Below are 25,801 nucleotides of genomic sequence, written 5' to 3' on the forward strand. Positions count from 1 at the left end.
AACCTCTCTGCCATGTTTGAGCGACTTTTTAATTAGATGATAGAGAGCAATTTGTGGTGAATTATTTTTCTGTCACCTGGTGCCCAAAATAAATATCTGAAAATAAGAAAATGTCAATTGTTAGAAAAGGATTAGTCTGTGATTTACAAAGACAATGAATCAAATAGAAAATGGGAATACCTACTCCTGGCACAAATGAGCATTGACCAGTGTTATTATAGGGTTAGGTTAAACGCAAGAAGGAGTTTTCACAATTAGAGCAGTGATTAGTGTTATTATAAGGTTAGGTTAAATACAAAAAGGAGCTTTTCTTTTCCACGGCATGACTTCTGCATAATTATAATTACCGTTAAAATAAGTATACTTATAACTGCTTTGTATGTTTCAACTATACTTGACCGATTTGTGGCCTTCCACTATAGTGGGATTGGGAAACATGCAAATACCCAAATGTGAATACCTTCTCCCATTTATTCACAGGTAAGAATATTTCAACCATGGAATGCTGCAAGTGGCCAGCTTTTTAGAGGGGTAATGCCACATGCATTCTTAGAGCTCATCTCTCAGAGGGAAACCTTGATTCCATTTTTTATTTGTAAAAATGGTACTTGTGAAGAAGTCACGTCCGTGGAATATTGCTACCAAAGGAACTGGCACAAATGAACATTAACCAGTGTTATTATAGGGTTGGGTTAAACGTAAGAAGGAGTTTTCACAATTAGAGCAGTAATTAGTGTTATTATAGGGTTAGGTTAAATACAAAAAGGAGCTTTTCTTTTCCACGGGCATGACTTCTGCATAATTACCGTTAAAATAAATATACTTATAACTGCTTTGTATGTTTCAACTATACTTGACCGATTTGTGGCCTTCCACTATAGTGGGATTGGGAAACATGCAAATACAATTCAACATGGGCTTACCATTTTTCTGTTAGATTTGATCTACAATTCTACAAATCATGCTTAGTACTTTGAGCTTTAACACTTTGCCTTCGTTCTTGTAACGTAGCAGACAATCCTGTATCCTCCTATTCTGTCGTCCTTTATGATTTCTGAACACCTGCAGGCTGCAGGTCACTTATCAGTTTATTTTATCACAGATTTGACAGATTTCTCAATAAAAATTTCAAATATTTCCCGGGTAATTTTTATTTATAAAAAAGTTTCAACTTTTGTACTATAGGGAGCGCTAGTGTTTGTTTACATTTCTTATCAGCTGTGCTGGATTTTAATTTTTTTTGAAGAGTGATCTTGATTTTTGGTTTTTTGGAGAGTTCAGTTCAGAGTTTCTTTTTTTCTGTGATTTTCCTAATTATCACCATGGTATTAACTCATAATTTTTCCCTTCCAACATACGAGGAGCTAGAACAAGAAGAGGTACCTCTAAGCTCAGCTGCATTGAAAGCAGGAGCATTTCACTTCGGCAAAACTTGTGAACTCGAGAACAATGAGTTTGTCTTGTGTCGGCAAGAGCTGAATGACCCAAGGAAATGTATTACAGAAGGTAAAGCTGTGACAAGTTGTGCTCTATCCTTTTTCCGAAAGGTCAAGGAAAGTTGCTTTGATGAATTCCAGGTCTATGCTAATTGTGTCGACAAGAGTAGCACCAATTTTGACCTTACCCCATGCCGCAACACACAAGCTGTGTTTGATAAATGTATGAATGATAAGCTGGGAATTGACAGACCTGTATACAACTATTTCTTAAGACCATTTGTGCATGATTCAAACCGACCCAAGCCAAAGCCAAGTGATCCACTTGTATTCTCTGGAGTACCTAAGAAATTGGATGATAATGAACCAAGAACCCCAGCTAAATATGGTGGTCGTAACCATGGTGCGTTCACTGTGTAAATTTTGGATTTCAATATTGTTGAGAGCTGTCATGAGTGTTACTTTGGATTAGACACCTTCTAGAGAAATATCTGTGCTAGTAATGGGGTAGAAGTTTTTTAGCCACCTCTTTCAATTGTTCTTTTATTATTTTAGGATAAAATTTATTTTCCCCAAATCAATAATTCCAGTGGCCAAGTTAAACTAGGTACTTTTCTAGATTTACATAATATGTTTGGAATGGAAAAATGAAAGTATTTCTTCTCAGAGAAGAGGGAAAGAAAATTAATGGGGATGAGAATTCATGCCTAAGTAGGTATCATTAAAAGTAAGAATACTAGGTATTCAATTTCGAGAAAAATGACATAATAGTCAATCTCAAGCATTAGATAACAACAACATTCAATTTATAGAAAATGGTTTTTTTTCAATATATTTGCTGGAACATGAATGATTGTTAAATCCATTTTTTGTGTTCACTGTCATTTTTAGAACTCTGTATGTAAAGACAATATTACAAGAGGGTATTTTTTTTTATTATTATTATAATTATTATTATTATTTTTTTTTTTATGAGAAACATTCTCAATCATCAACAATAACAGGCAGGTCTTCATCATCCTCTTCTTGTTCATATTGAAAGCTCCAATTAAACACTCGTCTCAACTGGTCTTGTAACATTGCAATACTGTTCACAAGGTCATCATTCACAACACTACTTGTGTATATTGTTTTAAACAAATATGTCACATGTTTATAGATCAAATTGTCTTCTGCATTGTCACACATGAGAAAGTTATCCTCAATATCACTACATTCACATAGGTGTACTTGTAGACACCTAATGAAGTCTACATAAAGATCAATATATTTCTCTAAGGCCACTTCACAAGAACAAAACAATTCGAGAAGATTTTTCCACTGTAAAAACGACTCGTAATTTAAGCCTAAAATAAAACAGAGAAATGAAAATTGGAACTCTCCAAGAACATCTTGTGGTGTTGGATATAGCTGAATGATTTGTTCAAATGCATAGGTTTTGTCCATAAAGTGCTGAGTAATTTCTGAAGGTGTACTGTTTGGAGGGTAGATTTCTTTTGGTTGAGAATAGCTGTAAAATGAAATAAATAAGGACTTTTAGAAATTTGACACACACAGAGAGAGAGTGACTGAGGTAAGTGTGATTTCCTTTCTAGTGTCCCTATAAATAGATAATTTACTACATATCTACATAATTTTAATGATAAAAATAAATAAGGACTTTTAGAAATTTGACACACAGAGAGAGTGACTGAGGTAAGTGTGATTTCCTTTCTAGTGTCCCTATAAATAGATAATTTACTACATATCTACATAATTTTAATGATAATTTGGATTCTCTATTACAAATAAAATCTATGAGCCTTACTTTATTTGTGTGCCTGGAGTTGGTACCATCTGTGGCAAAAGAGATTCCTCTTTTTCCTCTTCATTTTGAGGGCGGCCCCATTTCCATTTTCTTCTCAATTTTCTCTTCAAGTATTGATTCTCATCTGTGCTGCTGGCAGGTGAACTTTCTGCAACCAGTTCTAATGCTGACCTTATGATCCCTGAATCAGGTGAAAGTTTACTCACAACATGGTCTAAAAAATCAAAAGAAAAATGGTTTTAGTACAGGTTTAGCATAGTACAGTTGTTTCTTCAGTTTAATTAAATATACAGTACCTTCCTTCCTCTCAAAAATCTTACACAATATTCCAGCTGAAATTTTTCAATAATAGGTACTCACTACTTATATGAGTTGTCAGTTTTGTCCACAATTCCAAGACATCGTAAGGATATGCCCCAAGATAAGAGTCTAGATTTTGCTGATCATTTTTGATCCTTTGCAGTTCTTCATCTGTAACAACTTTATCCTCCAACTCTTCTTTATCACTGTTCCAAATTTTAACAACAACTTCTTGAGGTTGGAATTTGTGAAAGAAGCCAATTCTAGGAGCAACATCACCATGTGAATTCACAGCACTAAAATCAAAATAAATGATAAAGCTAGAATAATCAACTTCTTGTTAAAGGTACATTGAGTACCTACTGCAATGAAACATTATGCTAGGGGGTGGAAATATTTAATTTATTCATTTTAGTGATGGGTAGAGCAGCAGTATTCAAGCTTATTGAGCCATGAACCCTTACAAAGCAAACCTAAAAAAAGTTTGATAGAGGAACCTGTAACAATGCAAAATTAAGGTTTTACCTATCCTCCCAAAATTGAAGAGAAGGAGGGATAGGACCAAAAGAACCTTAATGTTTACAGTCCACTTCAACTGGGAAGTCCGATGACCTTTGGGTGCGCACTTGTCAATAGCTTGTTGATTAACAAGTAAGCATGTGAATAGTTGATCCCATGAGATTTTTCACGCCGAATCGAATGGTGAAACTTTTAGAACTGTCCAACTTACAGTTGAGAAGTTGTGGTTCCCCTCCATGCGCTTCCAATGGACTTCCCAGTTGACGTGGACTGTACAATATAATTTGCCCTGGACATGAATCAAACCTAAGATCTACTGCTTACTTACAAGGATGGTGCTACCTAATGCATTTTTTATAATGTAAATGATATTAACATACTTGTAGTAAACATAATGATAGCCAGGAGGTATCATTTTGATTCCTTTGAACTTGTGTCCTGTTGTCCAGCTCTTCATATCAATGCCAAACTCGGTACTGGATGGAATGTTGAGAACCAGAAGTATGGCACCTTCATGGAAAAGTTTTTTGGCCAATTCAGGACTCATTTCAAGCCCATTGGATGTTGCTGCAATCATGACTGAGTTATTGGGTGTTTCTCTTCTGTATACATAAATGCTCTGTAAAAAAAAAAAAATCTTGGTGAGCTCTTCCACCCAAACAAACATCTGTAGTTTTCTATAGAAAAGTCATCCATGAACCAAGATGGGTGAGACCTAATAAGGGAACAAGGGACTCACATACTCAGTACTCACCTAACTACTTTGAAATCTCAATATGCAGTGCTAATTTCTTGAACATTATGCTTGTCTCTAGTAGGATTGAGAACTTTGAGCTGTTCAATCTTTGACTTTTGGATCAGTTTTGTATGGTAGAGGCCATAGAAACAGAAAAGAACATGAAGGCAGTAAGGGACTAGCCAGGTCAGGTGGTCAGGTTAAAACTTCTAACTTCAAAGCTAATTAGCTAAAAAAAAGCTCTTTTTTACATACCTGCCCGTAACCCGTTTTTTTTTTTTTTTTTAATTTTGAAAGTTTCGCGCCGTGGCCGCCATAGATTTTTGACTGCGCATGAGAACATAGCCATGGATGCGCACCAAAAAGATTTTTGAGGCATGTAAGCAAATACTATCTTCACATATGTACAATAAATCAATTTTTCAAACAAAAAAAAAAGTTAAAAAAGTTGGATTGTTGGAAAAAACTGGAAAATTTTCCGAGTTTTCCTCGGAAAAGTCTTCTTATTAATTAAGCGTGAACATGTATCTCTACTAAATGGTCTTCTATTGGTATGTAATTGTTTCACTCGTTAGTATCATGTTCTATTATCTAAGACCAGTGTGGTACTCAGTTTACTTTAGCTATGTTAGACCGTTGTTCAAATGGATCCTTCGGAAAACAACCAGATTGTGTGAATTGCAAAGGATATGCTACGGTGAAAATCATGGTGCTAGGAGATCATTGGGAGTTGAATATTCTCTATCACATTCAAGGAGGTATGAGTTACAAGAACTAATAAAGTTCCTCAATAAAATGGCTGTTGAAAGAAAACTTCATGGTAACGGCTTGATGATGTCAGTCAAAGGATCTGTAGATACCATATTATTGGTAAAGAAAATCAACCCTACTGTCCATGTATCCTTTGTGAAAGCTATATCTAGATGCATTGAGCACATCTGGGGATACAGGCAGTTGAAGCAAGAGATTACTCTGTTGGCAAGAACACAGTATGATGCGGAGAATGCCGAACACGAAGAGAAACTTTTGAGACTGTGGCAAATGCTCAAACCAGATGTTCCATTGAATTCTCGAGTCACCAAGCAATGGCAAACAATTGGATTTCAAGGAGATGATCCCAAGACTGATTTTCGAGGCATGGGTATCCTAGGGTTGGATAATCTGCTTCACTTTGCTAGTGAATATCCAACTACTGCTCAGCATGTATTGCAACATTCTCTTCATCCTCAGTATGGCTATGCATTTGCTATTGTTGGCATTAACCTAACAAGTCTGGCATATCACAGTTTACTGATGAAGTTTTTCAATTGCATAGGTACCTTGAATAGAGAGAACAAGGCTTCTCAATTCCTTCCATTTTTCTGGAGTGGGTACATTTGTTTCTTCTTCAATAAATTTCCTGATGGTCTCAAATTGCATGTCAGTCCCATACTTGCTGAAGACTTGCACTGGATCTGTAGCAGCTTGGTCTGAGTAACTTTTTCTGTCTGTGACACTCAACAAATGATTGTACTTTAAATTGAGGAGACTAGTTTTCTTGTGTGGAGATTCAATTTTTGTTAAATTCAAAAAGGTAGGGTACCTAGAATACAAGCTGAAATATCTTGTACATTTGTGCCGAACCATGATAGCATCATAGTTTGTTGTTAAATAGAGCATTTTCTTATTTCTGATGATTTTAGATGTCATTGTACCTTTGAATTTTAAAACGATGGAGAGAAGATGGTTTCTGAACACCTGCAGGTCACTTAATCAGTTTTATCACAGATTTCTCAATAAAATTTCAAGTGTTTCCCGGGTAATTTTTATTTATAAAAAAGCTTCAACTTTTGTACTATAGGAAGCGCTAGTGTTTGTTTACATTTCTTATCAGCTGTGTTCATGGTTTCCTAGGAGGAACAAATGGGACCTCATCAGGTCTCGGGAGATAAACCGGGTCCGAAGTCCGCCGTACATAGCGGCGTACAGGATATAGGGGTCGTCTTGCGAGAGGTTGTGAGCGCTAGTGTTTGTTTACATTTCTTATCAGCTGTGCTGGATTTTAATTTTTTTTGAAGAGTGATCTTGATTTTTGGTTTTTTGGAGAGTTCAGTTCAGAGTTTCTTTTTTTCTGTGATTTTCCTAATTATCACCATGGTATTAACTCATAATTTTTCCCTTCCAACATACGAGGGGATTTTGATTTTTTTTTTTGAAGAGTGATCTTGATTTTTGGAGAGTTCAGACTTCAGTTCAGTTACTTCAGTTCAGTTCAGAGTTTCTTTTTTTCTGTGATTTTCCTAATTATCACCATGGTATTAACTCATAATTTTTCCCTTCCAACATACGAGGAGCTAGAACAAGAAGAGGTACCTCTAAGCTCAGCTGCATTGAAAGCAGGAGCATTTCACTTCGGCAAAACTTGTGAACTCGAGAACAATGAGTTTGTCTTGTGTCGGCAAGAGCCTCTTTCCCCATTGGTCGATTCCCACTTGATTCGCTCTCTCTAACTGGTTCATTCTCAGAGGACTTCTTACTGAGTGGTTCATTCTCGCTCTCCCCAATTGGTCCACTCCTGGCCCCATCCTCCCTATGAACTCTCTGATGATACGCCATCGCTTGCTTCACATTCACACGCTTCGTCACGGACAGGATAATAATCTGATTCAGCTGTTGCCACTTGAGGAATACATCCCTCAACTCATGGTTTCCTAGGAGGAACAAATGGGATCTCATCAGGTCTCGGGAGATAAACCGGGTCCGAAGTCCGCCGTACATAGCGGCGTACAGGATATAGGGGTCGTCTTGCGAGAGGTTGTCGACGAAGAAGAACTGACAGTGCTGTTTTATGAAGTGGACGGTGTGCTTGGGCCATTTGAGCATGTGGAGGCGGCCTAAGACGAGGATACGCTGGTTGAGGTCGAGAAAGTGCTGGATTACCTTGTGCAGGGTTTCGCTTTGGTATTGGGGACCTGAAATGAGAGGGAGTTGTGACTATCGAAAAATCTTTGTCCAAAAAACCTGACAAAATATAGAGAAGCTGTGTTAAACATATTTAACTTTAGTGCCTGATATAATAAATTGACTTGACTTGGATTTGAACCAACAACCCCCAGAAGTCCACCGTGTTAACCACTACACCACCACTAGAACAGCTTTTTGAAGCTGTTTATTTGATTTAAAGTAAAGTAATTTCTTCTTTCGTTTTCCGCTATAAATTTAAAAAACCTGTCAAAATATAGAGAAGCTGTGTTAAACATATTTAAGTGCCTGTCACAAATGGTGTTCCCAATTTAATACACTTTAATATAATAACTTGCCTTGGATTCGAACCAACAACCCCCAGAAGTCCACCGTGTTAACCACTACACCACCACTAGAACAGCTCTTTGAAGCTGTTTATTTGATTTAAAGTAAAGTAATTTCTTCTTTAGTTTTCCGCTATAAATTTTAATTCGAATTCGCCCAGAATTGAGAACTCTGGAGAAGGCTGATTTATGGAGGTTTTGGGCCCTCGCGGCCTGTCAGGACCCAGCAGTAAGTAAACTTCAAGGAATCAAGCTCACCTCCAACATGGGACACATTGAGCCCATCCATGACAATATCGTAGGGCGTAGTCCGATTCAGAGTCAGTTTTGTATGGTAGAGGCCATAGAAACAGAAAAGAACATGAAGGCAGTCAAGAGGCTAGCCAGGTCAGGTGGCCAGGTTAAAACTTCTAATCTTCTAACTTCAAAGCTAAAAAAAAGCTCTTTTTTACATACCTGCCCGTAACCCGTTTTTTTTTAAGAGGTTTGACAGAGGGAACTGTAACTGCTATGGTCTTATCGTCCCGAAATCGAAGAGAGAAGGAAGACAGGATATAGGAGAAAGCCAGCCGTTCCGAGAACGAAAACGAACATTATATAATTCCTTCTACATCTATGGCCTGAACAGGAGATAACCCTAAAGTTTTTTTTGAAAATAAGACTCACAGCCGGTGCAGCGGTTGATCAACCAATCCACCAAATGACAAAATAAAAGTTTTTTTTACTAAACGCTTGATTTTGACTTTCCACCAAACTAAACGTTTAGCTCTTGAGATCCACCACCTCCTCGAGCTGGTTGATTCGATTGGTGACGTACTTTTTTTTGTGGTGACGCACTTTTTTGTTTATTTTCAAGTTTTCAACGAGTTTTATAAAAATATAAAGCTATAACATTAAGGTTGGGCTAGTAAAAGATCCAAATTTTTTGAAATGATAAAAATTGAGTTTTTTTTATCCACCAATCCACCAGTGTTACATCAACCGGTGGACTCTAGCCGGTGCAGCGGTTGTGGATCTTATTTTGAAAAAAAACTTTTGGTACAATTCAACATGGGCTTACCATTTTTCTGTTAGATTTGATCTGCAATTCTACAAATCATGCTTAGTACTTTGAGCTTTAACACTTTGCCTTCGTCCTTGTAACGTAGCAGACAATCCTGTATCCTCCTATCCTGTCGTCCTTTATGATTTCTGAACACCTGCAGGTCACTTATCAGTTTATCACAGATTTCTCAATAAAAATTTAAATATTTCCCGGGTAATTTTTATTTATAAAAAAGCTTCAACTTTTGTACTATAGGAAGCGCTAGTGTTTGTTTACATTTCTTATCAGCTGTGCTAGATTTTGAATTTTTTTGAAGAGTGATCTTGATTTTTGGATAGTTCAGAGTTTCTTTTCTTTCTTTTTTTTTCTGTGATTTTCCTAACTATCACCATGGTATTAACTCATAATTTTTCCCTTCCAACATACGAGGAGCTAGAACAAGAAGAGGTACCTCTGAGCTCAGCTGCATTGAAAGCAGGAGCATTTCACTTCGGCAAAACTTGTGAACTCGAGAACAATGAGTTTGTCTTGTGTCGGCAAGAGCTGAATGACCCAAGGAAATGTATTACAGAAGGTAAAGCTGTGACAAGTTGTGCTCTATCCTTTTTCCGAAAGGTCAAGGAAAGTTGCTTTGATGAATTCCAGGTCTATGCTAATTGTGTCGACAAGAGTAGCACCAATTTTGACCTTACCCCATGCCGCAACACACAAGCTGTGTTTGATAAATGTATGAATGATAAGCTGGGAATTGACAGACCTGTATACAACTATTTCTTAAGACCATTTGTGCATGATTCAAACCGACCCAAGCCAAAGCCAAGTGATCCACTTGTATTCTCTGGAGTACCTAAGAAATTGGATGATAATGAACCAAGAACCCCAGCTAAATATGGTGGTCGTAACCATGGTGCGTTCACTGTGTAAATTTTGGATTTCAATATTGTTGAGAGCTGTCATGAGTGTTACTTTGGATTAGACACCTTCTAGAGAAATATCTGTGCTAGAAATGGGGTAGAAGTTTTTTAGCCACCTCTTTCAATTGTTCTTTTATTATTTTAGGATAAAATTTATTTTCCCTAAATCAATAATTCCAGTGGCCAAGTTAAACTAGGTACTTTTCTAGATTCACATATGTTTGGAATGGAAAAATGAAAGTATTTCTTCTCAGAGAAGAGGGAAAGAAAATTAATGGGGATGAGAATTCATGCCTAAGTAAACTGGTTAGGCTTAGGTTGTATTTCTAATTTTCCATTCTGTCGGTACCTATGTGCATATGCTTCTAAAGCTGCATTCTATCTATTAATGCATTGGAACTATTGGAAGTTCAAACATAGAGTTTACTTGTTGTTTATATTGGTAAATTAATCTATGCCATGTTTGGAAATTTAAATTTTAAGCTAATTCCTGAACCTCGAGAATTCTCTAAGAGAATTTTAAAACACTACGAGCTGGATTACTGGATACAGTTCACATAAAAAGTTCATGCATCATGTTTGACCAAGCTGAAGGAGGGTGGATTTCGGTCGGTCCTACAGTCACTTCTGCTAGTTTAAATGGATATATTTTAATAAATAGAAATAGACCATCCCGTATCTAGAATCTAGATCAGACGACTATTGATAGCCCTTGCCATTTCGTCAAAGTCACCTTTCTTAACAGAAATGGTCGAACCAAGGTGTTTAAACTTCTGTGAACACCCTATATTGAACAATACGGTTCAAAAATTCTGTTCGTTTTGAAATCTTCGGAATGAAATCAATCAAAAGTGATTAAAAAAATCTCGAAAATCAAAACATCGCATCGTTCGTTACAAGCGGCGATTATTGTATGTTGGCGGGCAAAGCACATAGTGATTATGGCCTTGCCATTCGTCCAAGTCACCACTCTCAACAGAAATGGTCGAACCAAGGTGTTTAAACTTCTGTGAACACCCTATATTGAACAATACGGTTCAAAAATTCTGTTAGTTTTGAAATCTTCGGAATGAAATCAATCAAAAGTGATTAAAAAAAAATCTCGAAAATCAAAACATCGCATCGTTCGTTACAAGCGGCGATTATTGTATGTTGGCGGGCAAAGCACATAGTGATTATGGTAACTTTAGACAGGTTATTGCCTTGGGCAAAATACATCCATTCTGAAGACTGAAATAGTCGTTTTCTATAATGAGAATATAGCTCAAGAGTTTGATGAATAACACAACTCGGCTTTCAAGTAACTGTTGTTTAAAGGAACTAACGATTTGGGCGAACCGTCTTCAAAAGATTCAAGCATAGAATAGATCAGTTGCGCTTACTTGGGTGATGTTTCAAAGTCATAGAGGAGGAACAAGCAGGGTCCGTCCCTCCGGGAATTTTTTAGCCCGTAGTGATTAGAGAAAATCAGTAGGTACCTATGTACCTACCTAATTTGTTTTTCACTCGTTAGTATCATGTTCTATTATCTAAGACCAGTGTGGTACTCAGTTTACTTTAGCTATGTTAGACCGTTGTTCAAATGGATCCTTCGGAAAACAACCAGATTGTGTGAATTGCAAAGGATATGCTACGGTGAAAATCATGGTGCTAGGAGATCATTGGGAGTTGAATATTCTCTATCACATTCAAGGAGGTATGAGTTACAAGAACTAATAAAGTTCCTCAATAAAATGGCTGTTGAAAGAAAACTTCATGGTAACGGCTTGATGATGTCAGTCAAAGGATCTGTAGATACCATATTATTGGTAAAGAAAATCAACCCTACTGTCCATGTATCCTTTGTGAAAGCTATATCTAGATGCATTGAGCACATCTGGGGATACAGGCAGTTGAAGCAAGAGATTACTCTGTTGGCAAGAACACAGTATGATGCGGAGAATGCCGAACACGAAGAGAAACTTTTGAGACTGTGGCAAATGCTCAAACCAGATGTTCCATTGAATTCTCGAGTCACCAAGCAATGGCAAACAATTGGATTTCAAGGAGATGATCCCAAGACTGATTTTCGAGGCATGGGTATCCTAGGGTTGGACAATCTGCTTCACTTTGCTAGTGAATATCCAACTACTGCTCAGCATGTATTGCAACATTCTCTTCATCCTCAGTATGGCTATGCATTTGCTATTGTTGGCATTAACCTAACAAGTCTGGCATATCACTTATTTCAAGATGATGCTGCAAAAACAATAGTTTATAATTCATGTAAAAGTTTGCCTAGTATCAATGTATTTCATCATTTCTATTGTTATTTGTTTTATGAATTTGACCGTGTCTGGATGGAATCCAAACCTTGTGTGATGGACTTTTCTAATGTTAAAACCAAGTTTGAAAATAATATACGCTCATTGCTTAGCAATTCATCTGTTCTGCTTAAAACAGATTTATCTATTGATATTGTATAACACAGGACATAGAAGACTTGGTCCAACATTACAAATACACTTTTTTCTCTTTTTTCAATTAGGTGCTTTTAAACAAAATTAAATTCAACAACACAACAGAACAAAGTACAAGGCCTATCAGACACAGTAGAACATTAATAGGTATTTAAGATAATTTGTCTACTTGATAAATAACCAGAAATATGTTTGATTTCTAAATTTCTATTCAGATAAAAAAAAGTTCATATTGGAATATGGTATTTATCATTTTGGTTATGGTATTTATCATTTTTCTATAGGGAAATCCTCAATCTCTTTAATACTATACTTGAATCCAATTTCCCCTTTATAAAGGTTATAACAAGAACTCATGCACCTTTTTTTCTGTTATTAAATAATCAGATTTTAAATCCTCAGTACTCTTAGAAAATACTTAAAAATGTGTACTTAGCTGATTTTAATTTTCCCTAGTTTTATCTAAATATTGTGATATTCTAGATAATCGATAAAAAAAAAGTTCATATTGGAATATGGTATTTATCATTTGGGTTATGGTATTTATCATTTTTCTATAGGGAAATCCACAATCTCTTTAATACTATACTTGAATCCAATTTCCCCTTTATAAAGGTTATAACAAGAACTCATGCACCTTTTTTCTGTTATTAAATAATCAGATTTTAAATCCTCAGTAAGTACTCTTAGAAAATACTTAAAAATGTGTACTTAGCTGATTTTAATTTTCCCTAGTTTTATCTAAATATTGTGATATTCTAGATAATTTATTTATTTAATTAGAATTACCTTATTCTTAGGTAACCACCTAATTTTTGTTAGTGTAGACCCAGAGTCCTGTTACACATAAAATATTTTTATTGTTCTTGTGCTGCCTTGGAATTTTAAAATTATGTTTCACTGCCCCTCACATGGTAAAGTTTAACCTAACCAATTTTCATGAGCTTGAATTTGTACCAGTTTTGAGCACCAAGCACTTCAACATGTATTTTTTCTTATTGGACAACCACGTATTTTTTGTTAGTGTAGACCCAGAGTTCTGTTACACATAAAATATTTTTATTGTTCTTGTGCTGCCTTGGAATTTTAAAATTATGTTTCACTGCCCCTCACATGTTAAAGTTTATCCCAACCAATTTTCATGAGCTTGAATTTGTACCAGTTTTGAGCACCAAGCACTTCAACATGTATTTTTTCTTATTGGACCTATTTGTACCTAAGTATTATGAAAGGTTATCAAATGGAAATTAAGCTCCACTTGAGCAGTGATCTCAAAATTGTTCTCTAAAATCTCATATATACTTAGATTTTAAAAATATTTTACTGTACCTAAGTATGAAAGGTCATCAAATGGAAATTAAGCTCCACTTGAGCAGTGATCTCGAAATTGTTCTCTAAAATCTCATATATACTTAGATTTTAAAAATATTTTAGGTGGATATTTTGAAAATTTTGCACCAAAAGTAATTAATTACTTAATCTTGGATATTTTTCTTTTGTTTGATGCAATCAGTATTAATTTGCTTGAAGCACCATCACAGTTTCTTGAAATTTCAGTTGATAGAAGTTGATGCCTATTTTCTTTCAATACCTACATTACTTTGAAGGTACATCAAGAAAGACTGGCCACATTGAAAAGGTTAATAGATAAGTACCTATTTTCTTCTTGGCATGTTGCAAATTTTAAATAAATTTTATTGAATAATATTTATTCTAAATTACTATGGAGTATCATGTTTCATTTTTTCCCCTCTCATTGATTTTTTGGATAAAATTTACTAATACATGGATTCTAATCAAGAGTAACTGAAAGGTTTTTAGCCTAGTTAGCTTGGAAGGTAGCACATCTGTGTAAGAGCTAGGTCGCGAGTTCGATTCCCGGCCGGGGCGAACTTTATCCCAACAGATAAGGTTCGTTCTCAGAACGTTTGCTTTTTTTTGTAGGTGGTACATGGCATCAACCGAAGGTCCTAGAACTTTGAATTGTTTATACAATAAAATAATATCTTTTTTTTTTAATCAGCAAGGTCTCATACCAAGGTACTTAGATGTGTAGTTGAAAATATAATTTTTACTTCCCCTGTGAAGACCTATCCTGACTTGAGAACCTGAGAATTTTTACCAACGGTATTTTATTGAACCAACTATCGCCGTATTTTACTTGTGGAATTTTCATAGTTCAGTTATGGTGGGAAACATCTGGCGTTGTTCCTTTTCCCAATTCCCACTTAGACTTATCCATAAAAATCCCACAAGGAAAATATGGCTTACTTTTTACTGCCCAGCATAGGTGGATTTATTGGGAGTGTAGCCCCCTAGATTTCCTGGGTATATGAAAATACTGAATAATAATTAAATAGTCTACACCCATTTTACGTCCTAGCCAAGGATCATTATTAAAGTACCAGTACACTGCAGACTTGGTCTCCCGAGACCACTCTCTATGTTCTACGAACTTGGTAGACTCCGTAGAGAGTGGTCTCGCGAGACCAAGTCTAGCAAAAAGTCCACAGTATACTGGCACCTTTAGAGGTAGGTAACTAGGTACTGCTACGATGATGACCAATACCTGTGGCAGAGAAATGACAGTCTAAAGGTGTGTCCCAACTTGGTCGACCGGCCGTCGATCGACGAGGAGAATGTTTTCGAGGCAGTGTGGACGGTTCAGTCGACATTGATCGATGCGGTCGACTATGTTTGGACACACCTTTAGAACGAGCAAATTTTTCGAAAGTGCTCACAGACTGGACATGCCAAGATCTCGATCATTAACAATAACAAAACTTCATCGTAGAATGTTGCTGTCTTTCAAGAGATTCAGGGAATGAAGTTAGAGGGGTTCTAAATTAGGCATAACAACCAGTGGTTTCGTAAATGGTCTAAAGGCCCTTATCTTATACCCCGTATCCCAAGTCTAGAAATAAAAATCTTCGTCTTCTCTTTTTCCAACTTTGCTTGTCATGCAGAAGGTTCCATCCCCACCATCGACAAAAATTTCCACTCGTACTTCGTCGATCGCAAAAATTTCAACGAGTCAATTTCTAGTTTTCCCGTGTTGACCCAGCTCCTTCTCAGCTCTTATCGCCCATCTGATGAGGTACGGGACATATGGGACAAATAAGCTATGTACCACAAATCTAAAAATAAAAATCTTCGTGCCAGCCTAGTTAGCTTGGTTGATAGTGCGTCTGCCTTGTAAGCGCTAGGCCGCGGGTTCGATTCCCGCCCGGGGCGGATTTTATCCTGATGGGATAATGTTCGTTCTCGGAACGGCTGGCTTTCTCCTATATCCTGTCTTCCTTCTCTCTTCGATTTCGGGACGATAAGACCATAGCAGTTACAGTTCCCTCTGTCAAACCTCTTAAAAAAAAAATCTTCGTCTTCCCTTTTACCGACTTTGCTTGTCATGCAGAAGGTTCGATTCCCAGCACCATCGACAAAAATTTCCACTCGTACTTCGTCGATCGCGAAAATTTCAACGAGTCGATTTCTAGTTTTCCCGTGTTGACCCAGCTCCTTCTCAGCTCTTATCGCCCATCTGATGAGGTACGGGACATATGGGACAAATAAGCTATGTAGACAGTGCGAGGCTGCTCGCTTCGAATGCCTCAGGACGCATGCTCGGACTGTGTGTACCGGGGATGCTCGCTACGCGCTGCTCGGGTCGCACCTGATCGAGGTGAGCGGGGAGCTTGTCGGTAAACGGCAGTGCTCAAAGGCGCCTCGTAGCGAGCTGTTCGAATAGTCTGTACCTCTCTGCATCTACCTCAGCTACTCAGGCTGCAATTTGCACGTTTCTACGGGACGACTCACATGAGTCTAATGTAGCCGTTGTTTCATGGGTACGAAATAAAAACGAGCCTGCTAAACTCTGTTCTTGATACAAATTTTGCAAACTTCAGCACAATATTTTATAAACAGTGTTCACAATGCACCTTGATACCTACAACGGATTGAAATCTATCCTACATACCACTAATATCGTAGTTTACATACAAACAAATACCTAATAAGTAAACAAAATTACCTACGTGTGTCAAGACCGTCATCTAAACTTTACTGGATTAGGTACTTCTTTTGACGTGTACACATATCCAAACTACAGTCAGTTCACGCATAAATTAATTTTAATTTAAAATTAACGTCACAATAATTTGATTTCTTTTGTCCGTGGAAAAAAATGGTCTCATTAAATTTGCCACTTGTGATATTTTCGTTCTCGCTTTTGTGTTACGGCTCCTCGGCACCGACCGCGGAAAAAAACATCTATCCTACATACCACTAATTTACATACAAACAAATACCTAATAAGTAAACAAAATTACCTACGTGTGTCGAGACCGTCTTCTAAACTTTACTGGATTAGGTACACAATTACACATATCCAAACTACAGTCAGTTCACGCATAAATTCATTTTAATTTAAAATTAACGTCACAATAATTTGATTTCTTTTGTCTGTGGAAAAAATGGTCTCATTAAATTTGCCACTTGTGATATTTTCGTTCTCGCTTTTGTGTTACGGCTCCTCGGCACCGACCGCGGAAAAAAAGCTCAGTCATCAACCTCAGAAATTTGTCATCAAGCGAGCGATCAGTGATGTTGATTTTCAAGCCAGAGGAAACCCGTCTCCGATAATCCCTCGAGAGGCAATACCCATCGGCGCTATTCCCCGTGAAGCAATCAACGTTCCTCGGGAAATACTCATGAGGCAGTACCCCGGTCCACAACCTCAAGGTAGAACAGTAGGTCTCATCGATAAACTTTCCGAGGGCCTCGCGCAAGGTATATCCTCAGGGCTGTCTACTGGTATCAGCTCAGGAATAGCGTCCGGTGTGTATGCCCTACCAGATGCGATCGCAGGAACGGTGAGCAACTTGAAGAACCCATACTATGTCTCACAGCTGGGAGGTGGGTCAATTGGCGGTGGTTCCGGACATGGATCTCTATTAGGTGGAGGTGGATCATACTTGTCATATGGAATACCATATGGATCGTTTGGCAAACCTCAATTTTCAGGTTCCTCTTTCTCTCTACGACCCAGCTATGGAGCATCTCCACTGTTTTACTCGCCTGGACTTTCTAACATCCACACTGGAGGCAGTTCCATCTACTCCAACGTCCCAAATGTCTTCTCAGGAGGTAATGTCTATTCAGGCGGTGCCTTGTCTTACTTCAACAAGAAACCCATCATCGGAGCAGGCCACAACCTGGCACCATCGACCCCATATCATTGGGATTGCAAATTAGTACCCGCCCCGACCGGGGGACTGAAACCCCTCGGAGGATATAAAGCCGCGGCTGAAGATGAGGATCAAGTGAACACTTTGAGTCAACTTATTCAAGAAACTGGTTTGCCCAATGAGGAAGACGCGCGTATGGCAGCTTCAGAACCCATCAGATGGAGCTCTCCAAGGTCAAATGTCCTCATGGATCAGCAAATCCATCCAACCGGTTTCTACAGAAATGACAATCACTTGATTGATCAACCAATGGGAATCCAAAACCACCCGATGGGAATTCACGCGATGGAAATGAGAAAAAACATGGACCTTCTGGAGGAAACTAATCTGAATATGCCAGCTCTTGGCATGCTCGATTCGAACAAACTGGTTGATCCGGAAGACTTGGAATCCCTCGGGCATTTCAACCAGATCAATCCACATGAACCACTGACACCTGGTCAAAATATTCCACCCAATGCAAACGTAGTGGTTCTTATGATACCCGTTACCGATATGGAGCAACATCAAATGAACACAAACCAATATCACCAAGGTTCGTTTCCTCCTCAGACTCCAATGCAAGGAGACACACGCGGACATCAACAAAATCCAGAGACAACACTCGCTGGAAATGCACAACAGCAACAAACCCAACATCAGAACCAACAACAGCAACAAATTCTACACCAGAGCCAACAACAGCCACAAATTCTAAACCAGAACCAGCAACAAAGTCTCCACCAGAACCAACAAAGCCACACAAAAGACCAGCCTATTCAGAGTAATGTGAACAAAACTCAACCTGATGTGAAGGACACAAAACAATCCGAAGACAGAATGAAAGCGGCTGAACGTGAAAATTTGATTGAAGAAAATGACGAAGACTTGGAAGCTCGATTATGAGATGACCTCCAGAATTAGATTCCAGAGTTTTAAACCAGTAAAACTCAGAAGGTTGAATCAGGAGTTCATTTATCAGCATGCAAGACAGGAAAAATAGGTTCCTGTGGGTAAGCTTCGTTGTACATAATTATTATATTTTTAATTTTCTAAATTTCTACAATTTATACTAATAAAATATTTATGTTTTAAAAAATGTACGTCTCACTGTTAGCTTTATTACTTTCGTCATCATTTAATATGTAGGTACAGTTTGCTGATTAAAGAATGGGTACAACGTAGGAAAAGGCTGGGAAGAAGAAGAAAGAATATCAGTACATAATACATATTATGTGTATTACTGTGCTCGGTCCGATTTTCTCTCCTTACAAAGTGCAAAGTAACAAAGTAAAGGGAGGGAAAGAATTTGGGTCACTTGAAAAAAAAAAAAAAAAAAAAAAAAAAAAAAACCCCTTTTTTAAAAAAAAAACCTTCCCAACAAAAACCCCTTTTTCCACGACACAAAAAAAATCCCGTTTTCATAAAAAATAACCTTCAGACCAAAAGTTCGTTTTGCACGTAACAAATAAGTTGACAAGTCATAAATTGAGACTTTTGCTCTCTTGACTAAACTTGAAGTATGGGGAGGTTGGAATATACGAGTACGTACGCACAGGAGGGGTGGGATAATGGTGCAAACATGTTGTGTCCCTTGGATTATCTACCTACGGCGACAAAAAAAAAAGTACCTACCTAATAATAATAAAAAGTATTTTAGGAAATAAAACATCATGAGGCGTCAAGTTATGAAAACGCCATTGTTTTATTTTACCTATTTATAAATTACAACATTCACAGCTAGAGTTTTGGGAACATAGGTTAATAATATCGCTTCAAAGGCAGGTACTCGGACATATCAAAATATCTAAAAATAAACGGGATTCCGTGGTTTGTTCCAAATTATAATTAAAATCCTTTTTCTTTTTCAAGAGGTTTTATAGAGGGTTTTATTGTCCCGAAATCGAAGAGAGAAGGAAGACAGGATAGCAGAAATCCAGCCGTTCCGAGAACAAACCTTATCTGTTTAGGATAAAGATCGCAGTTAGGAACATAGGTTAATTATATCGCTTCAAAGGCAGGTACTCGGACATATCATATCTAAAAATAAACGGGATTCCGTGGTTTGTTCCAAATTATAATTAAAATCCTTTTTTTTAAGAGGTTTTATAGAGGGTCTTATTGTCTCGAAATCGAAGAGAGAAGGAAGACAGGATAGCAGAAATCCAGCCGTTCCGAGAACAAACCTTATCTGTTTAGGATAAAGTTTGTCCCGGGCGGGAATCGACCCCGCGACCTAGCACTTACAAGGTAGGCGTGTGCTACCCTCTCATTGGGGTCGAGTGGCTTGGAACACATCACATGCCTTCAGGCACACTCCATTTGTCAAGGGTCTATTTAATTTGAAGGACATTTTGTGTAAAAAAAAAAAAAAAAATCGGATGAAACTCACGGCAGGTATTTTAACCAGCTCCTCAATATCAAAACTAAAGATTTTGCCCTTTTTATTATTGTTTTCAATTTGCTGTCTCTTTTTAGATGGTTGAAGTTGACATGAGATTTTCCAGTATATCTTTCTATGATGAGACCCTATTCAAATATTTATGGTTAGAACATATCTGACATTAATTGATGATAAACTAGGGCGGTCTGAGATTGTTTGCAAATATGTAAGGAGAGAGAAAAAATGTAAAATCAATGCTAATTTTGTTTGACTCTTTTTATTGTTCCTGTATTGCCTTTTTGGTTATAATTTTGTCTTGGCTTATTCTGTGATGAGACCCTATTCAAATATTTATGGTTAGAACATTTTTAACCAGCTCCTCAATATCAAAACTAAAGATTTTGCCCTTTTTATTTTTGTTTTCAATTTGCTGTCTCTTTTTAGATGGTTGAAGTTGACATGACATTTTCCTGTATATCTTTCTATGATGAGACCCTATTCAAATATTTATGGTTAGAACATATCTGACATTAATGAATTGATGATAAACTAGGGCGGTCTGAGATTGTTGGCAAATATGCAAGGAGAGAGAAAAAATGTAAAATCAATGTATTGTTCCTGTATTGCCTTTTTGGTTATAATTTTGTCTTGGCTTATTCTGTGATGAGACCCTATTCAAATATTTATGGTTAGAACATATCTGACTATCATTGATGATAAACTAGGGCGGTCTGAGACTAAGCCAAACAAAATTTGGTTTACCAAACAGGTTTTTGTAAGTAAATACATATCTAGCTTTATCATTTTTTGTTGAGTTATTATATTCTTTGTTAATGATTTGGATCAGGACTTGAGTCCTTGAAATTTTCTGCAAGTTATCAGCGAACATCATCCTTTGACTTCTTGAAGTCACCATGGCTGATGTTTTCCTAGAACTCTTGCTAAAGAAAAGTGAAATTGTTTGAGGCAGCCTGTCAACTCTTGTGTTGAGGCTGCCATTTGCAAGTTATCAGCGAACATCATCCTTTGACTCCTTGAAGTTACCATGGCTGATGTTTTCCTAGAACTCTTGCTAAAGAAAAGTGAAATTGTTTGAGGCAGCCTGTCAACTCTTGTGTTGAGGCTGCCATCTGCAAGTTATCAGCGAACATCATCCTTTGACTCCTTGAAGTCACCATGGCTGATGTTTTCCTAGATCTCTTGCTAAAGAAAAGTGAAATTGTTTGAGGCAGCCTGTCAACTCTTGTGTTGAGGCTGCCATAGAAATTGTCACACAATAGATTTTAGTTCTCTGAATAATCCCTGGAAAGAAATCTTTCACAAAAAAAGGAACTCTGTATTTTCAATACTTGACAAAGATAAAGGTCATCAGATTTTGAGGTCAAGATTTCTATGATGTTAACAATTACCGTTTGATTTATGATGATAATATCCAAATGGCTGCTTTGTTAAAAGTTCTGAGAAATCTAGATTTGATTACCCAGGAGAAATACAGAGTACCTATATTTTAATCTCTTAAATTTATGTATTGTTATCCAAGCTCAATGATATTTCTGTTGTTTGGAATTTGCTAGAGAGAAGAGGTGTAGATTTCAGTGATGTTAACAATTACCCAAATGGCTGCTTTATTAAAAGTTCTGAGAAATCTAGATTTGATTACCCAAGAGATACTGAGTACCTATATAAATTTAAGTATTGTTATCCAAGCTCAATGATATTTCTGTTGTTTGGAATTTGCTAGAGAGAAGAGGTGTAGATTTCAGTGATGTTAACAATTACCGTTTGATTTAAAATGATAATACTCAAATGGCTGCTTTTTTTTAAATTCTGAGAAATCTAGACTAGATTGATTACCCAAGAGTAATTGGAACCCAAGAGTAAAACAGAGTGCCAATATTTTCATCTCTGTAGTTTTAATTTAAGTATTGTTATCCAAGTTCAATGTTCTTTCCATTGATCAGAATGTGCTAGAGAGAACAGAGCAAAGTAGCCAGTGTAGGTAACATCTTCATAGGTGACACTCCATTGAACTTGATTAGGTGATTTCCAAAAGCAGAAGTTGAGTGAGTCAATAACAAATATCCAATCCATGAAATCTTTGTCCTTCTTACAGTCGGGGTGGAGAGGGTGATTAAAGTTTACATCTGGTATTTTGCTGTTTGAAAACTGGAAACAAAAAACAATTATCAGGGGTTAAAAAAAAAAAGTGATGTTGCAAAAGGCTTCATAATATTTCTGAGAGGGTATCACTGGATTCCTAATATCTGGGTCAATTAATCTCATGTACCAGCTCAATTAGCTTCAAAGGTACAGTGCCTAGCTAGATCATGGGTTTGATCTTTGATTCCTGCCTGGGTGAATCCTGAAGAACTCTAGCCTAAACAGATGAGGTTTCTGTTTTGGCCTCAGAACAGCTGGTGTTTGCGCCCTTAATTTAAATTCGCATCACCTCAATTTAAATTCCCGCCAGTTCTGAACACCATTTTGAAATTTTGAAAAATATAAACACATCTGGTATTTTGCTGTTTGAAAACTGGAAACAGAAAACAATTATCAGGGGTTAAAAAAAGTAATGTTGCAAAAGGCTTCATAATATTTCTGAGAGGGTATCACTGGATTCCTAACATCTGGGTCAATAATCTCATGTACCAGCTCAATTAGCTTCAAAGGTACAGTGCCTAGCTAGATCATGGGTTTGATCTTTGATTCCTGCCTGGGTGAATCCTGAAGAACTCTAGCCTAAACAGATGAGGTTTCTGTTTTTGGCCTCAGAACAGCTGGCTTTCTCCTACCCTGTTTGTTTTTTGCTGTCCAGCCTCTACATGACGTGTTTCTAAGGTCTGTTTTTCATTCCGACGTGGGTGCGATGCGAACCCGACACGTGTTTTTCATTCCACTTCCCCTACTTTAGTGTCAACGCTGCGTCTTAAATCCCTGATGCGAGTCTTGAGTAGCTTCAGGTTCCGCCATATTGTAATTGTATTGAGGGAAATGAAAAAAAAAAATGTTTCGTAATTTCTCCCCTAGATGTCATCATGTTGTTGAATTTCCACTTTTTACCCCCACTCCTGACGCAGAGTGAATGCCGCATCGATGCGGCATAGGAATGAAAAACAGACCTCTCGACAGCTTATTGAGACTTTTATACTCACCAATTTTTCACAAAACTCACTGATTTTTCCATCATTTATTTTAACGTGAGTTGAGTTCTGAGCAATGAATGTAGCACTTTCACGGATTGAGGGTGACATTTTCTTCTGTTTTATTCCCTTTCTTTTGGTTATGAAAAACTCATGGAGCAGAAATAACAGCAATCATCAGTACTTAATTTTATAACAAACACTTGTTGTTCATTGGAACTGAAACACAAAAATTTATCGCCCCTTTTATCTGGCACATTATTGCAAAAGTGGTGTTCAAGGACACTTGATCAACCCTGTTTGTTTTTTGCTGTCCAGCCTCTACATGTGTTTCTAGACAGCTTATTGAGACTTTTATACTCACCAATTTTTCACAAAACTCACTGATTTTTCCATCATTTATTTTAACGTGAGTTGAGTTCTGAGCAATGAATGTAGCACTTTCACGGATTGAGGGTGACATTTTCTTCTGTTTTATTCCCTTTCTTTTGGTTATGAAACTGTTTGTTTTTTGCTGTCCAGCCTCTACATGTGTTTCCAGACAGCTTATTGAGACTTTTATACTCACCAATTTTTCACAAAACTCACTGATTTTTCCATCATTTATTTTAACATGAGTTGAGTTCTGAGCAATGAATGTAGCACTTTCACGGATTGAGGGTGACATTTTCTTCTGTTTTATTCCCTTTCTTTTGGTTATGAAAAACTCATTGAGCAGAAATAACAGCAATCATCAGTACTTAATTTTATAACAAACACTTGTTCATTGGAACTGAAACACAAAAATTTATCGCCCCTTTTATCTGGCACATTATTGCAAAAGTGGTGTTCAAGGACACTTGATCAAGTACTTGTAAAGTGTGATAACTGTTGAAGGGCTTAAATTGTTATCAGATAAGAAATGAGATAAGAGAATAGCCCTATTTTATTATCAAATTTTGAAATATTCAAATTTGGCGCCTCTTTCAGTTCCTTATCCAAGCGTACCATTGGGATTGCAAATTAGTACCCGCCCCGACCGGGGGACTAAAACCCCTCGGAGGATATAAAGCCGCGGCTGAAGATGAGGATCAAGTGAACACTTTGAGTCAACTTATTCAAGAAACTGGTTTGCCCAATGAGGAAGACGCGCGTATGGCAGCTTCAGAACCCATCAGATGGAACTCTCCAAGGTCAAATGTCCTCATGGATCAGCAAATCCATCCAACCGGTTTCTACAGAAATGACCATCACTTGATTGATCAACCAATGGGAATCCAAATCCACCCGATGGGAATTCACGCGATGGAAATGAGAAAAAACATGGACCTTCTGGAGGAAACTAACCTGAATATGCCAGCTCTTGGCATGATCGATTCGAACAAACTGGTTGATCCGGAAGACTTGGAATCCCTCGGGCATTTCAACCAGATTAATCCACATGAACCACTGACACCTGGTCAAAATATTCCACCCAATGCAAACGTAGTGGTTCTTATGATACCCGTTACCGATATGGAGCACCACCCGATGGGAATTCACGCGATGGAAATGAGAAAAAACATGGACCTTCTGGAGGAAACTAATCTGAATATGCCAGCTCTTGGCATGCTCGATTCGAACAAACTGGTTGATCCGGAAGACTTGGAATCCCTCGGGCATTTCAACCAGATCAATCCACATGAACCACTGACACCTGGTCAAAATATTCCACCCAATGCAAACGTAGTGGTTCTTATGATACCCGTTACCGATATGGAGCAACATCAAATGAACACAAACCAATATCACCAAGGTTCGTTTCCTCCTCAGACTCCAATGCAAGGAGACACACGCGTACATCAACAAAATCCAGAGACAACACTCGCTGGAAATGCACAACAGCAACAAACCCAACATCAGAACCAACAACAGCAACAAATTCTACACCAGAGCCAACAACAGCCACAAATTCTAAACCAGAACCAGCAACAAAGTCTCCACCAGAACCAACAAAGCCACACAAAAGACCAGCCTATTCAGAGTAATGTGAACGACATCAACAAAATCCAGAGACAACACTCGCTGGAAATGCACAACAGCAACAAACCCAACATCAGAACCACCAACAGCAACAAATTCTAAACCAGAACCAGCAACAGAGTCTCCACCAGAACCAACAAAGTCAAACAAAAGACCAGCCTATTCAGAGTAATGTGAACAAAACTCAACCTGCTGTGAAGGACACAAAACAATCCGAAGACAGAATGAAAGCGGCTGAACGTGAAAATTTGATTGAAGAAAATGACGAAGACTTGGAAGCTCGTTTATGAGATGACCTCCAGAATTAGATTCCAGAGTTTTAAACCAGTAAAACTCAGAAGGTTGAATCAGGAGTTCATTTATCAGCATGCAAGACAGGAAAAATAGGTTCCTGTGGGTAAGCTTCGTTGTACATTATGAGATGACCTCCAGAATTAGATTCCAGAGTTTTAAATCAGTAAAACTCAGAAGGTTGAATCAGGACTATCAGGAGTTCATTTATCAGCATGCAAGACAGGAAAAATAGGTTCCTGTGGGTAAGCTTCGTTGTAC

The 25,801-nt window shown here is 37.6% G+C and overlaps 6 protein-coding genes, 1 long non-coding RNA gene and 3 other non-coding genes across 12 annotated transcripts; 8 read left to right on the forward strand and 2 right to left on the reverse strand.

Annotated features, from left to right (window-relative positions):
* The first annotated feature begins 1,226 nt into the window (after positions 1 to 1,226).
* Positions 1,227 to 2,297, forward strand: LOC103511411 (NADH dehydrogenase [ubiquinone] 1 alpha subcomplex subunit 8). The gene has a single exon (XM_008476135.3). It carries the CDS (start codon positions 1,323 to 1,325, stop codon positions 1,854 to 1,856), a length of 534 nt encoding a protein of 177 aa, XP_008474357.1. The 5' UTR covers positions 1,227 to 1,322; the 3' UTR covers positions 1,857 to 2,297.
* On the reverse strand, positions 1,811 to 5,066 carry LOC103511410 (protein AAR2 homolog). The gene is made up of 5 exons (XM_008476134.3): positions 4,817 to 5,066; positions 4,443 to 4,681; positions 3,604 to 3,839; positions 3,244 to 3,457; positions 1,811 to 2,946 (listed from the first exon to the last, which is right to left on the reverse strand). Exons 2-5 carry the CDS (start codon positions 4,637 to 4,639, stop codon positions 2,421 to 2,423), a joined length of 1,173 nt encoding a protein of 390 aa, XP_008474356.1. The 5' UTR covers positions 4,640 to 4,681; positions 4,817 to 5,066; the 3' UTR covers positions 1,811 to 2,420.
* A 155-nt stretch (positions 5,067 to 5,221) lies between these two features.
* Positions 5,222 to 12,865, forward strand: LOC103511413 (ELMO domain-containing protein 2). 2 transcript variants are annotated; one of them, XM_026825180.1, is made up of 2 exons: positions 5,222 to 6,041; positions 12,226 to 12,865. In XM_026825180.1, exons 1-2 carry the CDS (start codon positions 5,336 to 5,338, stop codon positions 12,507 to 12,509), a joined length of 990 nt encoding a protein of 329 aa, XP_026680981.1. In that variant the 5' UTR covers positions 5,222 to 5,335; the 3' UTR covers positions 12,510 to 12,865. The 2 variants fall into 2 exon arrangements, with proteins under 2 accessions (XP_026680981.1, XP_008474360.2); XM_008476138.3 differs by having other exon boundaries at positions 5,222 to 5,403; positions 11,588 to 12,865.
* LOC103511409 (NADH dehydrogenase [ubiquinone] 1 alpha subcomplex subunit 8-like) lies at positions 9,439 to 10,232 on the forward strand. The gene has a single exon (XM_008476133.3). It carries the CDS (start codon positions 9,521 to 9,523, stop codon positions 10,052 to 10,054), a length of 534 nt encoding a protein of 177 aa, XP_008474355.1. The 5' UTR covers positions 9,439 to 9,520; the 3' UTR covers positions 10,055 to 10,232.
* A 3,584-nt stretch (positions 12,866 to 16,449) lies between the features above and the next one.
* LOC103511425 lies at positions 16,450 to 25,645 on the forward strand. 2 transcript variants are annotated; one of them, XM_026825181.1, is made up of 2 exons: positions 16,450 to 16,742; positions 17,032 to 19,029. In XM_026825181.1, exons 1-2 carry the CDS (start codon positions 16,684 to 16,686, stop codon positions 18,629 to 18,631), a joined length of 1,659 nt encoding a protein of 552 aa, XP_026680982.1. In that variant the 5' UTR covers positions 16,450 to 16,683; the 3' UTR covers positions 18,632 to 19,029. The 2 variants fall into 2 exon arrangements, with proteins under 2 accessions (XP_026680982.1, XP_008474372.2); XM_008476150.3 differs by lacking the exon at positions 16,450 to 16,742 and adding an exon at positions 25,265 to 25,645 and having other exon boundaries at positions 16,772 to 18,326.
* Positions 19,255 to 20,105, forward strand: LOC113468352. The gene is made up of 2 exons (XR_003392135.1): positions 19,255 to 19,485; positions 19,722 to 20,105. It is a non-coding gene; the product is annotated as an uncharacterized LOC113468352 (long non-coding RNA).
* LOC113468358 lies at positions 20,244 to 20,322 on the forward strand. The gene has a single exon (XR_003392138.1). It is a non-coding gene; the product is annotated as a small nucleolar RNA U43 (small nucleolar RNA).
* On the forward strand, positions 20,593 to 20,675 carry LOC113468359. Its single transcript, XR_003392139.1, has one exon. It is a non-coding gene; the product is annotated as a small nucleolar RNA U43 (small nucleolar RNA).
* Positions 20,769 to 20,847, forward strand: LOC113468356. Its single transcript, XR_003392136.1, has one exon. It is a non-coding gene; the product is annotated as a small nucleolar RNA U43 (small nucleolar RNA).
* On the reverse strand, positions 24,237 to 25,034 carry LOC108252661. Its single transcript, XM_017444980.2, has 2 exons — positions 24,972 to 25,034; positions 24,237 to 24,731 (listed from the first exon to the last, which is right to left on the reverse strand). The coding sequence occupies exons 1-2, from the start codon at positions 24,992 to 24,994 to the stop codon at positions 24,422 to 24,424; spliced, it is 333 nt and encodes a 110-aa protein (XP_017300469.2). The 5' UTR covers positions 24,995 to 25,034; the 3' UTR covers positions 24,237 to 24,421.
* Positions 25,646 to 25,801: the final 156 nt, after the last annotated feature.

Source organism: Diaphorina citri, unplaced genomic scaffold, assembly GCF_000475195.1.
Source record: "Diaphorina citri unplaced genomic scaffold, Diaci psyllid genome assembly version 1.1 scaffold713, whole genome shotgun sequence".
In the NCBI taxonomy this organism is placed as follows: Eukaryota; Metazoa; Arthropoda; class Insecta; order Hemiptera; family Psyllidae; genus Diaphorina; species Diaphorina citri.